The sequence below is a fragment of the Malus domestica genome, chromosome 05, assembly GCF_042453785.1.
Source record: "Malus domestica chromosome 05, GDT2T_hap1".
Classification (NCBI taxonomy): domain Eukaryota; kingdom Viridiplantae; phylum Streptophyta; class Magnoliopsida; order Rosales; family Rosaceae; genus Malus; species Malus domestica.
In genome coordinates, this window is record NC_091665.1 from 16,531,949 (window position 1) to 16,544,626 (window position 12,678).

Below are 12,678 nucleotides of genomic sequence, written 5' to 3' on the forward strand. Positions count from 1 at the left end.
TGTAAGGGGATAAGCCCCAAGCTGCCTAGAGCATTACAATCTCTACAACATTTACAAGAGAGCAGCGGATGATGAATGTCTGTAACAAGTAATACACGAGCAAAATCCTCTTGTAGTTGGGAGATCAATCAGGCAAGGAACCTATAACAAGTCAAATTTCTTCATATTCTTCGTTTTCTCAACTGGGGATACAGGTGTCAATTAAAATTCAATTGCAGCAGAAAATCATCTAAGAAATAGTTCTTGAAAGCTAACATCTTTGGATCCACATGCCTTTCTTTGATGTTGGCCCTTAAGACCCTTCTAGGTTCTGAAGGATATGTAAGACAGTTCCAACTTAACGAAGTTACTCTCGCCCAATTCGTGCATACTGAAAGGAAGGAAAAGGAAAAGTGTGAGAGGGGGATGAGAAAGTGTTGACCCTAGAAACTACAAAGCCTACGTGGCGCGCAGGCCGAGTAATTAATGAGCTAACTACGTCTTTCGGTGAATGCGGGGCGTGCCAACTCGTCGGCCGAGCTCGGCCGAGGAGTAAATTTGTTGATGTTACGTTGGGTCGCGCTACTGACTTCTGCGTCTTACGATTGCGGCCGAGAAAGGAACACGTCTCGGCCTCTTGGGCTCTCGAACCTGAAGACAAGGTTACTATTCTTACGAAGTTCAATATCAAATTCGGCTTTCAATGTGCCGAATGTAATAACTGTAACACCTCACTTCGCCGAGAAGGCTGATGAGATGACCTCGACCAATAAGGGTTCAGAAACCCTTCTCGACCGAGACTTGGATAGGAAATTAACCGTTCTCGCCGCAGTGCTGTTGATGCCAACGGAAGATACTGCAAGACCGATCAATTCTACGGTGACAGAGCTATCTATGCCGACTTAAGATATCACCGGTTGCTTCCACAGTGCTGTTGATGTCAACGGAAGATGTGTCAGCGAAAAAGGAAAAAGAAAAATCACAAGTTGTGAGAGTTTGCGCAGGGCAATTTTGTATTGATTTGTAGGGGGCTTGAATGATGTGTAACCTCTTCTATTTATAGCAATGGCTTCCCCCAAGGTCGAGTTAAAAACCTACTCGGACTAGGTTTTCTTCCCCTGATCAGCATCAACTCGACCAGTCCTACCTTCACTAGGACTGTGAACCTAGTCTTTTACCTGAACCGGATTCGCTTCCGGGTCCTGCCAAGACTCCTTATCGCACTAGGATTCGACCTCTTGCGTTATGACCTAGCCGACCTAGGTTTGGAGGCCCACGTACTGAACGATCCATGGTATTCTTGTCGCAAGGCCTCCCGGGCCGAGAATGACACTACACTCGGCCCAAACTGTTATTTTGGGCCCAAACATTGCCCCCTTGCTTCTGAGGTCCTCGACCTGAATTCTTTGGCCGAGTTTCGGCCTTGAAGAAGCGAATCTACCACTCAGAATCCTAATGCCCGAGTTCCAAGGTGCATTTATTGAACATGATTGCACGATCTTGATCCTGTTAACCGAACTCGCCACGTGGCGTCCTCTAACACGACCAATCCCAATAATGACGTCCAAGTCGTGCGGCTGCCTGAACCGTCTTGCCATTATGACCACTATCTCAATCCGCGAGCCACTTCCTCAAGTCGTGAGCCCACTTGTCATCGTGCAGGCATCGAAATGTCTTCCGCCATTAATTTCGCCGTCACACGCAATCGTGCGCCCCCAACATCTGAAACCTTCGGTCTTTTCAACTGCATTTCCCAAATGTTCATCATGATCAACGATTATTTCGGTCGATTTTGCCCTTTGTTTTGAATTTCAAACGATTACCATTCCTACCAAAAACCTATAAATACTGAAACTCTCTCATTCACACTTTACGCTCCCAAAACTTTCTGAAAACTCTTGTTCTTATTCTCCAGCGCATTTCTTTTTCCAGGTATTCGTCTTCAAATCCCCCAACCCAGAAAACCCTTTTACGCCGTGCTTCCTTCTTACAATGGCGTCCTTCATCTCAAAGCTTTCCAGGGAATGTGACCAGCATCAGAAGATTCTTGATCGGAGCTCGATCAAGACTATACGGTTTGAAAGTGACATGAGCACCGTCCACCAAATCTTGGGTCCTCTCTTCAAGGCTACAATACCGCCAACCATTACTGGTCTTCTCCAAGAGTACTGCCTAACACCCTTGCTACAAGGGTTTGAATGGTCGAGATGGGATGCGGCGAAACCCCAAGGCTCTTGGCCCTCGACGACCACATCCTGGGCAGCCTGGGTTGTTCAAATGGAACGGCTCTTCGGCGAGCAATGGAAAGCCCTCGGTATCCACGACGCCATCATCCTCTCGTCAATGGATGTCGTTCTCGACAAGGAGCTTCTCCTAGCCGCCTTGTGCTTCTGGTGCTCGGCCACCAACACCCTGGTTCTTCCTCTTGGTCCTATCGGTCCCACCATCCTTGATGTCACCGCCATTCTGGGGACTTCGGCAACTGGGATCCCTATCGACGCGGCCCTCTCTGGGCACCCGTCGAATATTGATCTGAAGACGCTTTTTGATCGACGAGCCTTCGAGGCCTTGAACCGTGACGGTCAAATCCCGTCGAAAGAAGACATCCAGAAGCTCCACAAGAACTTCTTTAATTACAATACCCTCTATCTTCACTTCGCCGGCCGAGGAGAGGAGGACCTGCGAGAGGGAGAGCATGAAACCTTCCTCTTCTATTGGTACAACAAGTACATTTGTTGTACCAAGTCAAACAAATGCTTGGTCGAGAATATGCCGGTAGCCGAGGCCCTGGCTAGTGGTCACGTCCTGGCACTGAGCTCCAACATTCTCGCCCATCTCTTCCGCTGCCTGGCCGAGGCAACCCTCCATAAAATCGATCCTCACCAGAATGGTCCCCTCTAGGTCTTCCAACTCTGGTTACAAGTTTACTTTGCCTCCCTTCGGCCGGCCATAGCTGACTTCTCACCAACGGAGGCGCTTGGACCTCAGCTGGCCTCTCGACCGACACCTCCCCATCAAGCCGAAGAGGTATTTCGGTACCTCTTCGCTCTCGACGACTTCTCCAACGACGAGTTCCTGATATGTCGTCGTCGAGACTATCCTTCCTCCATCAGGCTGCCTACCTCTACATGGGGCGCGGAGGAGGACGCCGATCTTCGTCAGACCTGGGGATCGTTTGTGCTTGCTCGCGACCTCCCTCTCGGCTGCGATGGGAACGGTCGGGTTGGGAAGTATATCATCCGAACTTCCTTGCCCGACAGCTCGGCTATCTTCAGGGCTGCCCCGTCCCCCTTCTCTCCTCCCGAACAGTCCTAAGCCGTGGACGTGAACCTCGTTCCTCGGAGAAGGAATGTAAAACTGCCGCGAGGGAGTTCCAAGAGTACTGCCAAAAATTCCGCCTTCGACCGGCCACCCCAGAAACCCATTGCACTGACACCTTCGGTGAGTGGTGGGAAAATTACACCCAGGAGTTCTTTGATGCTCCGGTCGAAGAGGTGCTGAGCAAACTCTTCGGCGACCGACCTAAGAAGGCCTCGGCCCCACAAACTCAAGGTAATTGTTCATTTCTCCTATTTTCCTTCAACCTTGCATATTGATTTGCCTTACTGAATTGTTTATCTTCTTAGGTAGTCGGCCTTCGAGAAAAACGGAGGATGTTGCCACGGCCATGGTCGAGAAAAAATTGGCCGTGGTTAAAAGGGATAAGGCTGCTGGTCGGGCCGTGCTGACCAAACGCCCTCGCCAAGAGGCCGAGTCGGTCGTTGAACCTCCACCGCCTGCCAAGCGGGTAAAACAGCTGGCAAAGAAGGGCGCACGGGAGATCCACGTCATATCCAGTCAAACCACAAGGGCGACGACTCCTAGTGTTTCTCCTTCTCCTGCCGTTGTTCAACCCTCGGTCGAGAAACAGCCCGCCCCGGCCGCAGCGACAGTTCGAACGCAGCCTATCTCAGGGACTGGTACACCAGTTGTGCCTCCCTCCGTCGAGGAAACACCCGTTCCAAAAAAGGTGGTTTCTGCGACCGAGGGAACAGCCCCTGGAAATCCAAAACCCTCGGTCTTCATTCTGGAAGAGAGTGAGGGGAGCGACGAGGTCCCGCTGGCAGATCGTCCTCACTCTCGTCGGCAACCTCTCCCAAGATCCGAGATGGTGGTTCAAGCCGGCCCCTCCACGGCTGATCGTGGCAAGCGCCCGGTCGAGGAACCGATGGTGGTGGCCGAACCCCTCGCTCCTTCCCAGGACCAGGATGTCTCTGCCTCCTCCGAAACGGCTGTTCCGGTCGGCCCATCTGCAGCCGACCGTGGCAAACGCCCGCTCGAGGAACCCGAGGCAACGGCGGAATCGCCCGTTCATCTTCAAGACCAGGGCTTCCATATTCCTCCACAGGAGGTTACCTCGGCCTTCGTAAGTACCTTCGACCATCTTTCCTTAATTGCTTTTTTTTTTTTTTTTTTTTTTTTTTTAGAATTCTAAACGAGGAAAATAATAAATGTCAGGTGCCTGTACATTCTTTTCACCGACAATTCTATGCGCCGAAAGGTGTTATCTATATTTCTTGGCCGCCTCAGTGGCCATCAAACGTAGATAACCTTCATCGGCCGCGTGAACTAAAAAGCAATCTGAGACACTGGGCTCGGCCATTGAGTTCTTTAGGTTCGAGCAACGATCCTGGGGACATGGCCGAGGTCTCCTCTCGGCAGGTTAAAAAATGAAACCTTCTTACTATTTTCGCCCTGCCTTCCTTTAAGCCTAAACTGATTTGTATGTGCAGGCTTCGTGGGAGGTCGAATTCAAAGCCCTCATCTCCAGCACAACTGCCGAGTCCGGCCCTTCGGCTGCTCCGACTGAGGCTGCCGATCCAACTGCTCTAACCCAGCTACGAGAAGTTCTATCGCTTTCAGCACCGCAAGTACTCGAGCGCAACGGTCTTGATCTACTTGGCGTGTGTCTGAACGATCTTGGGGCCGATGGTCGCCTGAGCGGAAATGCCATCGTTCGGGCATCGTCTGCTTTGGAGCGGGTTCGGGAGACATTCAGTGTCTTCCAGACCGCCCTAAAGGCCGAACAGGACCTGCAAGCTGCCACGGCCGTTCAAGATACTCTCCGTCTGAAAATCGACGCTCTAAGAGCAAAAGGAGAAGTACTAGCCGAGCTCGACCGTCAGATGGCCGAACTAGCAAAACGTCGGTCGGCCATCGCGTCCGAGCTTGCTAGAGACTTCGAGTCGGGCGGAAAGGATCGCCTAACTGAGTACGCGGCAACAACAAAGCGGGTCGAGCGGTTGAAGCTAGACAAGAAGAATCGGCAAGCTGAAGTTATCATGGCCGAGGTGCGGTGGTTGGAATTGAAGGCCCTTCTCAGCACCCTCTTACCTTCTTCCCCTTGAATGTACTTAGTTTTATCCTGAATGACTTACTTAGCTTGTACATGCTCATCAATCTTAATGAGATGGTTTTGTTTACTCTCGCATTTCCCACGTTACCGGGTAATACTTTTTCAAAAACTTCCCATTGATCGGTAATCTGTGAACTACACCGGTTCGGTCTTTAAGATGATACGCCCTTTTTCCGTATACTTTATGCACAATGAACGGCCCTTCCCAATTTGGCGACCACTTGCCGAACCTAGGATCTTTTAGTCCTACGGGCAACACCGTTTGCCACACTAATTCACCCTCGCCGAATGTTTTCTGTCGCACCTTTTGATTATAGGTCCGCTCGGCAATCTGTTTTTGTGCCACCAATAAGTTATAAGCGTCAAGTCGCGCTTCTTCCAAATCTTCTAGTTCCTGTCTCATGGACTGATTATATTCGGCGCTAAACAAACTACTTTGTTCAATTAATCGCAACGAATTTATGCTCAACTCGACTGGTAGCACTGCATCGTGTCCGTAGGTTAATGCGTATGGGGTTGTCGCAGTCGCCGACCGGGGCGACGTTCGGTATGCCCACAATGCCTCGTTCAACTTCAAATGCCACATGCCAGGCCTTTCTTTTATTATTTTTTCGAGGATGCCGATCAACACTTTATTACTTGCCTCGGCTTGCCTATTCGCCTGTGGATAATACGGTGTGGACTGTTCCAGCCGAATTTTCAAATTTGCCGTGTATTCTTTAAACCTTTCGGCTGTGAAGATTGTTCCATTGTCGGTTATGATCGTTTTCGGTACACCGAACCGGGTCACAATGCGTTCCTCCACGAAGTCGCAAACCTCTTTAGATGTTAACTCGGCGTATGATTTTGCTTCGACCCACTTAGTAAAGTAATCAGTTGCGACTATTATCCATGCATGCTTAGCAGCTCCAGAAGTCGGCGTGATTTTGCCGATTACGTCCATGGCCCATCCTCTAAACGGCCATGGCTTAATGACCGAATGTAGTGACTCGGCCGGGACCCTTTGTATAGGCCCATGGATTTGGCACTGTACGTATCCTCGTGCAAACTCGATACAATCTTTCAGTATTCTCGGCCAAAAATAGCCGTGTCGTCGGAGTAGCCATCGCATTTTCCGTCCGGATTGATGAGCTCCGCATACCCCTTCATGAACCTCTACGATCGCCCGAGCATTCTCTTGGGGGCCGAGGCATAGCAATAACAAACCATCTTCACCCTTTCGGTATAACTCGTTATGGTACGTGACATAGTTCGTGGCGTGAACCCGTGTCCTGCGACTATGTTTCCCGTTAGGATTGTCAAGGTACTGCATAATGGGTGTTCTCCAATCATCCGGTATTACCTCGGTCGTGCAAATCTCGACAGAGTCCTGCCGATCTAACAACGAAGGTAAGGACATAACCCTGGTGCGTATCACGTCGTCCCGTCGGAGGATTTGCTGGTTAACCAAGGCCGGGTATAACTGTCGTATCACTGGTATCTCTTGGCCTAGTTTGCCCCCCAGGAGTTGTGCGCCGGAGGCAATTTGAGCCAATTCATCCGCGTCGGTATTATGACACCGGGAAATATGTTGAAATGTAATACCGTCGAAGGATTCGGCCAAATAGCTGGCGACCATATGGTAAGGTGCCAGGGTACAACTCATGCAACGAAAGGAACCATTAAGTTGGTTAATCACAAGCTCGGAGTCACCGAGGACGAGGGCGCGGGTTGCCCGCAGGTCATGGAGAATTCCAAGGCCGACGATTAGGGCTTCATATTCGGCCTGATTGTTGGTGCAATCGAAATCCAACTTAAGCGAAAAGAACCAGCGATCGTGATTCGGGGATTGAATGACAATTCCCACGCCCGCCGAAGATGACGTACTGGAGCCGTCAAAGTACATCGTCCAGTGGTTGTCGCGCGTCTGAACCATGCCGATGTCAACGTCGTTGCCCCCAAAACCGTATGGGGAGGGATGTTGAGCAAGTAAAAATCAGCCAATGCTTGGCCCTTGACGGCTTTCGGAGCTACATATTGCAAGCTAAACTCGGACAGTGCCATGGTCCATTTCCCAATGCGGCCTTTTACGATCGGTCGGGTGAGCATGTAGCGGATGACGTCGGTCTGCGCAATAACCTGGGTGACCGATGGGAGCATATAATGCCGAAGCTTGGAAGCGGCGAAAAAAACGGCTAGGCACAGCTTCTCGACGGCTGGATAATTGATCTCTGGTTGACTAAGATTACGGCTGAGATAAAAAATAGCCTGTTCCCATCCGGCGTCGTTATCTTGCGCGAGGAGGCAGCCGATGGACTCTTCGGCCGCCGAGATATAGAGCTTAAGAGGCTTACCGCGCCGGGGAGGAACCAAGACAGGTGGGTTCGTGAGGGAGACTTTGATTTGCGTAAACGCCGCCTGATGCTTGTCGTTCCACACAAATTTATCTGAGTCCTTGAGTTTTAAGAGTGTGGAAAACGCTTTCATTTTTCCTGCCGAGTTGGCAATAAATCGGCGGAGAAAATTGATCTGTCCGAGTAAAGACTGAAGCTGTTTCTTCGTCGTTGGGGGTGGGGCAGTGATGATTGCGCGTGCCTTATTCTCATCAACTTCAATCCCACGATGATGTACGAGGAAACCAAGAAAATTCCCGGCCGATACACCGAAGGCACACTTGGCAGGATTCATCTTGAGGTTGTGCTGACGCATGCGAAGGAAAGCCTGTCGGAGATCGTCCAGATGTGTCTGTCGGCGTTTAGATTTGACGACAACATCATCGATGTAAACTTCGACGATGGTGCCAATTAAATCATGGAAAATGGTGTTCATCGCCCGTTGGTACGTGGCGCCAGCATTCTTGAGGCCGAATGGCATGACAACCCATTCGTAAGTGCCGAGTGCCCCCGGGCAACGGAAAGCAGTTTTGTGCACATCGGCTTCGGCAATAAATATTTGGTTGTACCGGGCATGTCCATCCATAAAGGATAAGATCGCATGATTCGCCGCGGCGTCAATTAACAGATCTGAAATCGGCATTGTATACTCATCTTTGGGAGTTGCCAGATTCATATTTCGAAAATCGGTGCAGATGCGTAGTGCACCATTTTTCTTTAATACAGGAACGATATTCGCCAACCATTCGACATATCGAGCTGTCCGAATGAATCCGGCTTTCAAAAGCCGAACTAGTTCGTCCTTGATACTGAGTTGTACTTCGGTCGAGAATCGACGAGGTGGCTGACAGAAAGGTTTAAATCCAGGCTTAATACGTAATTCATGCTCGACCAGAGTACGATCTAAGCCGGGCATTTCATGATAACTCCAAGCAAAACAATCTTTGAATTCCGTAAGCAAGGTACGAAACTCGTCTTTCATTCGTTGGGGAAGTAAAGCACTAATAAACAAAAGCCGTGGGTCATCGGCCGTCCCAACATTAATCTCTTCTAAAGGGTCCTTAACTAGGGGCCGACGATCTTCGAGCTCGGCCGGGGCGGCTCGAATTTTATCAAAAGATAATACAGGCCCATTATCTCCCTCAGCAAGAAACTCGACGAGGTTGACGCCCGAATTGGGTTGCTTAGATATCGTATACCAATGGGCCAGCAGTCGTTCCATAGTAAATGAAACCGCGGCCCTGCATGTTTCCCGATCGTTGTCAAACATCGGCTTCGGGGAGGAAGTTGGCTAATCCGAGTCTCGCCGAATCCTGCTGGACAGTCTCGGCGCCAACCTCGATAGCTTTCTGAACGGAAATCCGAGTCGGCCGTCCCTCTTCATTGAAACCTTGCAAAGTAATGTAGCCGACGTGATCGTCATAATACCATGCTTGGATCATGTTAGCTTCGAAGGGCTGGCTATCGGCCGGATGAACAGTGACCGATTTGCCGTCCCAAAAGACAAGCACTTGGTACAATGAGGAAGGAATACAACTAGTTTGATGAATCCAATCTCGGTCGAGCAGTGCATTATACTCGGTTTTGGAATCAACCACGAAAAAGGCGGTCATGTGGGTGCGACCGGCAATATTTACAGTTAACGGAAGTACACCTTTGGTGTGGGATTTGTCATCGACAAAACTACTCATTGTGATTCCTGACGGAATAAGCTCGTCATTTGAACGGCGTAAGGCCTTCATGATGTTCAGAGGCATGATATTGACGGTAGCTCCACAGTCGACAAAAAATTTAGAAACTGGATATCCCTCGATATGGGCCATCACATACAGTGGCTTTAAATGGTGAAGCTTGGCCGACGATGAACGAGGGAACAATTCGGCCAAAGCGGCCTTTAGACTATCATCTTTTGCTGTTGACTCAACTTCAGCGACAGATACAAAATCAACATGGCCGGCTTCTTCGGCGACTACGCCACCATCGAGGAAATTTGGTTGGGTAGTGCTTGATTGAAAATCGGCGGGTAACACATGGACCATACTGATTTCCATATTATCCAGGACTGACGGGCCCATTGGGTTAGGACCCTCCTCACTAGCGTCATCTCTTGTATGGTCGGCAACCGCGGACTCTGTTGCTGTCAAGGTTGGACAACGAGACTCTTCTGTTCCTTCTTCGATGGTTTGATCATGCGGTGCTGCTTCAGCAACTTGTTGATTCTGTGTACCTACCTCATGTGAGGTTGAGATCGACAGTGTGCTTAGGGTTAGGACCTGCTCCTGGTAGTGTAGCCGGGCATTCCTAGTGTCGAGATAAGCATCCAGACGTGCAACACGTGCTATTTCATCGGTCGTAAGGCCGAAGAGCGAAACAGCCGAGAATACTTCGAAGTGATATCGCAAATACTGAAGGTCCTCCATTGAGAAAGGAAGATCGGCTGCATCAATATCAGTGTATGGGTCGACTTCAAATCCAAAGACACGAGCTTCTCGTATGTGCTGGAACCTTGCTTTCAATCCTGGGTCTGAGGTTTTCTAGATGATACGCTCGGCATCAGGACAAGTCAGGACTAGATCAATGGTGTCCTGGCATGCCTTTGGCAAGCCATACAAATCATTGGCCGAATGTTTCTTATGGAATTCTCGCATGTACTCCAAAGACTCCCCAAGGAATGGAGGATGCAAATTCCATCGAATTTTGACCAAAGGTTCTTGTATAGCTGGCGGGGATAATTTGCTTTCGGCCTCTTGCCTGAAATGTTCAAGGCGTGCCTTCATTTCCCCTGGTCGAATGAGAAGTTTGATCCGTTTATCAGCTTCTTCAAACATGGTCTCGACATCTTGATCGACCAGCCGTTTCCCCTGAGCCAACTCTGTCATAATTGCTGGAGGTGGTCGCTCATCATCAGTGGCAACTGTGTCCTTCGGCCACCACTTAGGGGCCGAAGTTTCTTGGGCTGCTCGTCGGCGAGCCATGCAATCTATCCGTTGATGCCGGCGTTTCTGAGATTTGGACAATGCGGTGTAGACGCCCTTCGAAGAATGGTATGTATACCAACGTTGATCTCTAGGCTCGGGAGGCTTGAAGGTCTTTTGGCTCCGCAATGATTCTGAACTGCTAGAATTACGCTTATAGTAATCATCGTCATAGAATGAAGCATCAAAATCGAGGCGCCGCCTGACCGGGGGTGTCTCGTCCATCCGTACTTTAGGACCGAGCCTCTCAAAAACCCCGTGATGTTGGCCTTCATTGGCTACCTTTTGCCGAGTTGCGGCCACAGGTTGCGAAGAGGGCTTCTCCTCTGGTTCACTGTCGATCTTCGCTCTACATTTCCTGCACAAAACCGCCGTCCCACTGTCTTCATCGGTGCTATAATCCGTCATAGGTTTGACAATAGCGGGCCCCGTTAAAGCCGTTGGTGGTTTGTTTGAACGAAAATCGGCCATGAACCGTGGTCGAAAATTCTAATTCCGCGGGCGTTGTGTCTCAACCACTTCGGCCTTGCCTTTCCCTTTGTCCTTGGGTAGGTACGCATCGACCATATTTACTGTTGCCGTGGGGAACGGATCAGTATCAACACTCATCCTCTTCTCGGGAAACTTCAGTTTGCCATTATCAATCCAACTTTGGACGTTATCACGAAATACAACGCAATTGTTTGTCGTATGTTTGCTCGAATTGTGGTATTTGCAATACACCTTTCCTTTAAGCTCTTCGGCCTTAGGAATGTTATGACCAGGCCGAAGCTTAATGATTCTTGCTGATAACAGTTGGTCAAAAATTGCGTCAGCCTTGGTAATATCAAAAGTATAAACCTTTGACGGTTTCAATGTTCCTTCAGTGGCCGAGCGACTTTTGGCTTCTCTAGAATCAACCTGAGCCAATGCCTTGCAAACGTATGGCTTATCTATCACTATCTCAGCCGCATCCACACTAACGCATTCATCCTCGGTTGATGCATAATTGACAGTAGGGTTCTTGTAAATCGTTCCCCGAGTTGGAGTCTTCGAAGTCTTTTCCTCGCGGAGCAAATAATCATACTGCTCGACATGTTGGGCTAATGCGTACATATCCCGAAAATTTGCCCCCAAGAATTTCTTTTTGTATTCGACGTCAAGGCCGTTCAAAGCAAGCCTGACAAATTCGACTTCGGGTAAAGGCACTCGACACTAATTCCTAGCCGATTTGAACCTAGTAAGATAATCCATTGGTGACTCATCGGATGCTTGAGCCATCCGTGCTAATGAAGAGACTGACATCTCCATCCCCGGCCGATAAAACTGCTCGTGGAATTTCTCGACCAACTCCTCCCAGTTTTGGACGGAATTAGGAGGGAGATTGATGTACCAGGCAAATGCCGAGCCGGTCAATGAAAAGTTGAACAGCCGTAACTTATGGAAATCACTATTAACATCTCCGCATTGCGCGGTGAAACGAGCCACGTGCTCCAACGAAGACAGAGACGATTCACCGGCAAAAAGACTAAAATCTGGGATCTTGAAACCCTTCGGGTATCCAAACGTTTCCACGTAAGCTGGGTACGGATGAATAAACTTGGGAAACTTCGGCCCTTTCTTCATGGCCGAGTCGATCATCCGCTGAACTTCGGTCATATCAACAGGTGTTGCTTCGATCCTCTGGTCGGTTCCGTCTGACCTACTATTCGACCCTCCTCCTTTTTCCAAGTTAATTGGTTTGAGCGGAGCAGGAATAGGCTCGGCCGATACAATCGGTACCGGGTTGTTTCCTGGTGGACAATGTTGGAGAAGATCGAAAGGCCTGCTGCCACCAACTTTACTAACCAGCATTTCGAGCAGCCTGGTTTGTCGATCATTGGAACTGAGTATCGCGTCATGCAGCTTGTCAATGCCTCGACTGAACGTCTGCTCGACTGACCGAGATTGCTCGTCTAGTCGCTTTCGGAGAAACGAC

At 49.7% G+C, this 12,678-nt stretch overlaps 1 protein-coding gene across 1 annotated transcript; it reads right to left on the reverse strand.

The window, feature by feature from the left end:
- Positions 1 to 5,438: 5,438 nt before the first annotated feature.
- Positions 5,439 to 8,968, reverse strand: LOC139196095 (uncharacterized). Its single transcript, XM_070821756.1, has 4 exons — positions 8,285 to 8,968; positions 7,241 to 7,807; positions 6,581 to 7,139; positions 5,439 to 5,554 (listed from the first exon to the last, which is right to left on the reverse strand). Exons 1-4 carry the CDS (start codon positions 8,966 to 8,968, stop codon positions 5,439 to 5,441), a joined length of 1,926 nt encoding a protein of 641 aa, XP_070677857.1.
- Positions 8,969 to 12,678: the final 3,710 nt, after the last annotated feature.

Bases quoted from the DNA above. Each gene is read 5' to 3' on its own strand.
- LOC139196095 (XM_070821756.1), bottom strand. From the start codon at position 8,968: ATGGAACGACTGCTGGCCCATTGGTATACGATATCTAAGCAACCCAAT. The intron at 7,808-8,284 runs GTGCACAAAACT...TTAAAACTCAAG, and splicing joins TATTTATTGCCGAAGCCGAT to GACTCAGATAAATTTGTGTG. The intron at 7,140-7,240 runs GTACGTCATCTT...ACCAACAATCAG, and splicing joins GATGTACTTTGACGGCTCCA to GCCGAATATGAAGCCCTAAT.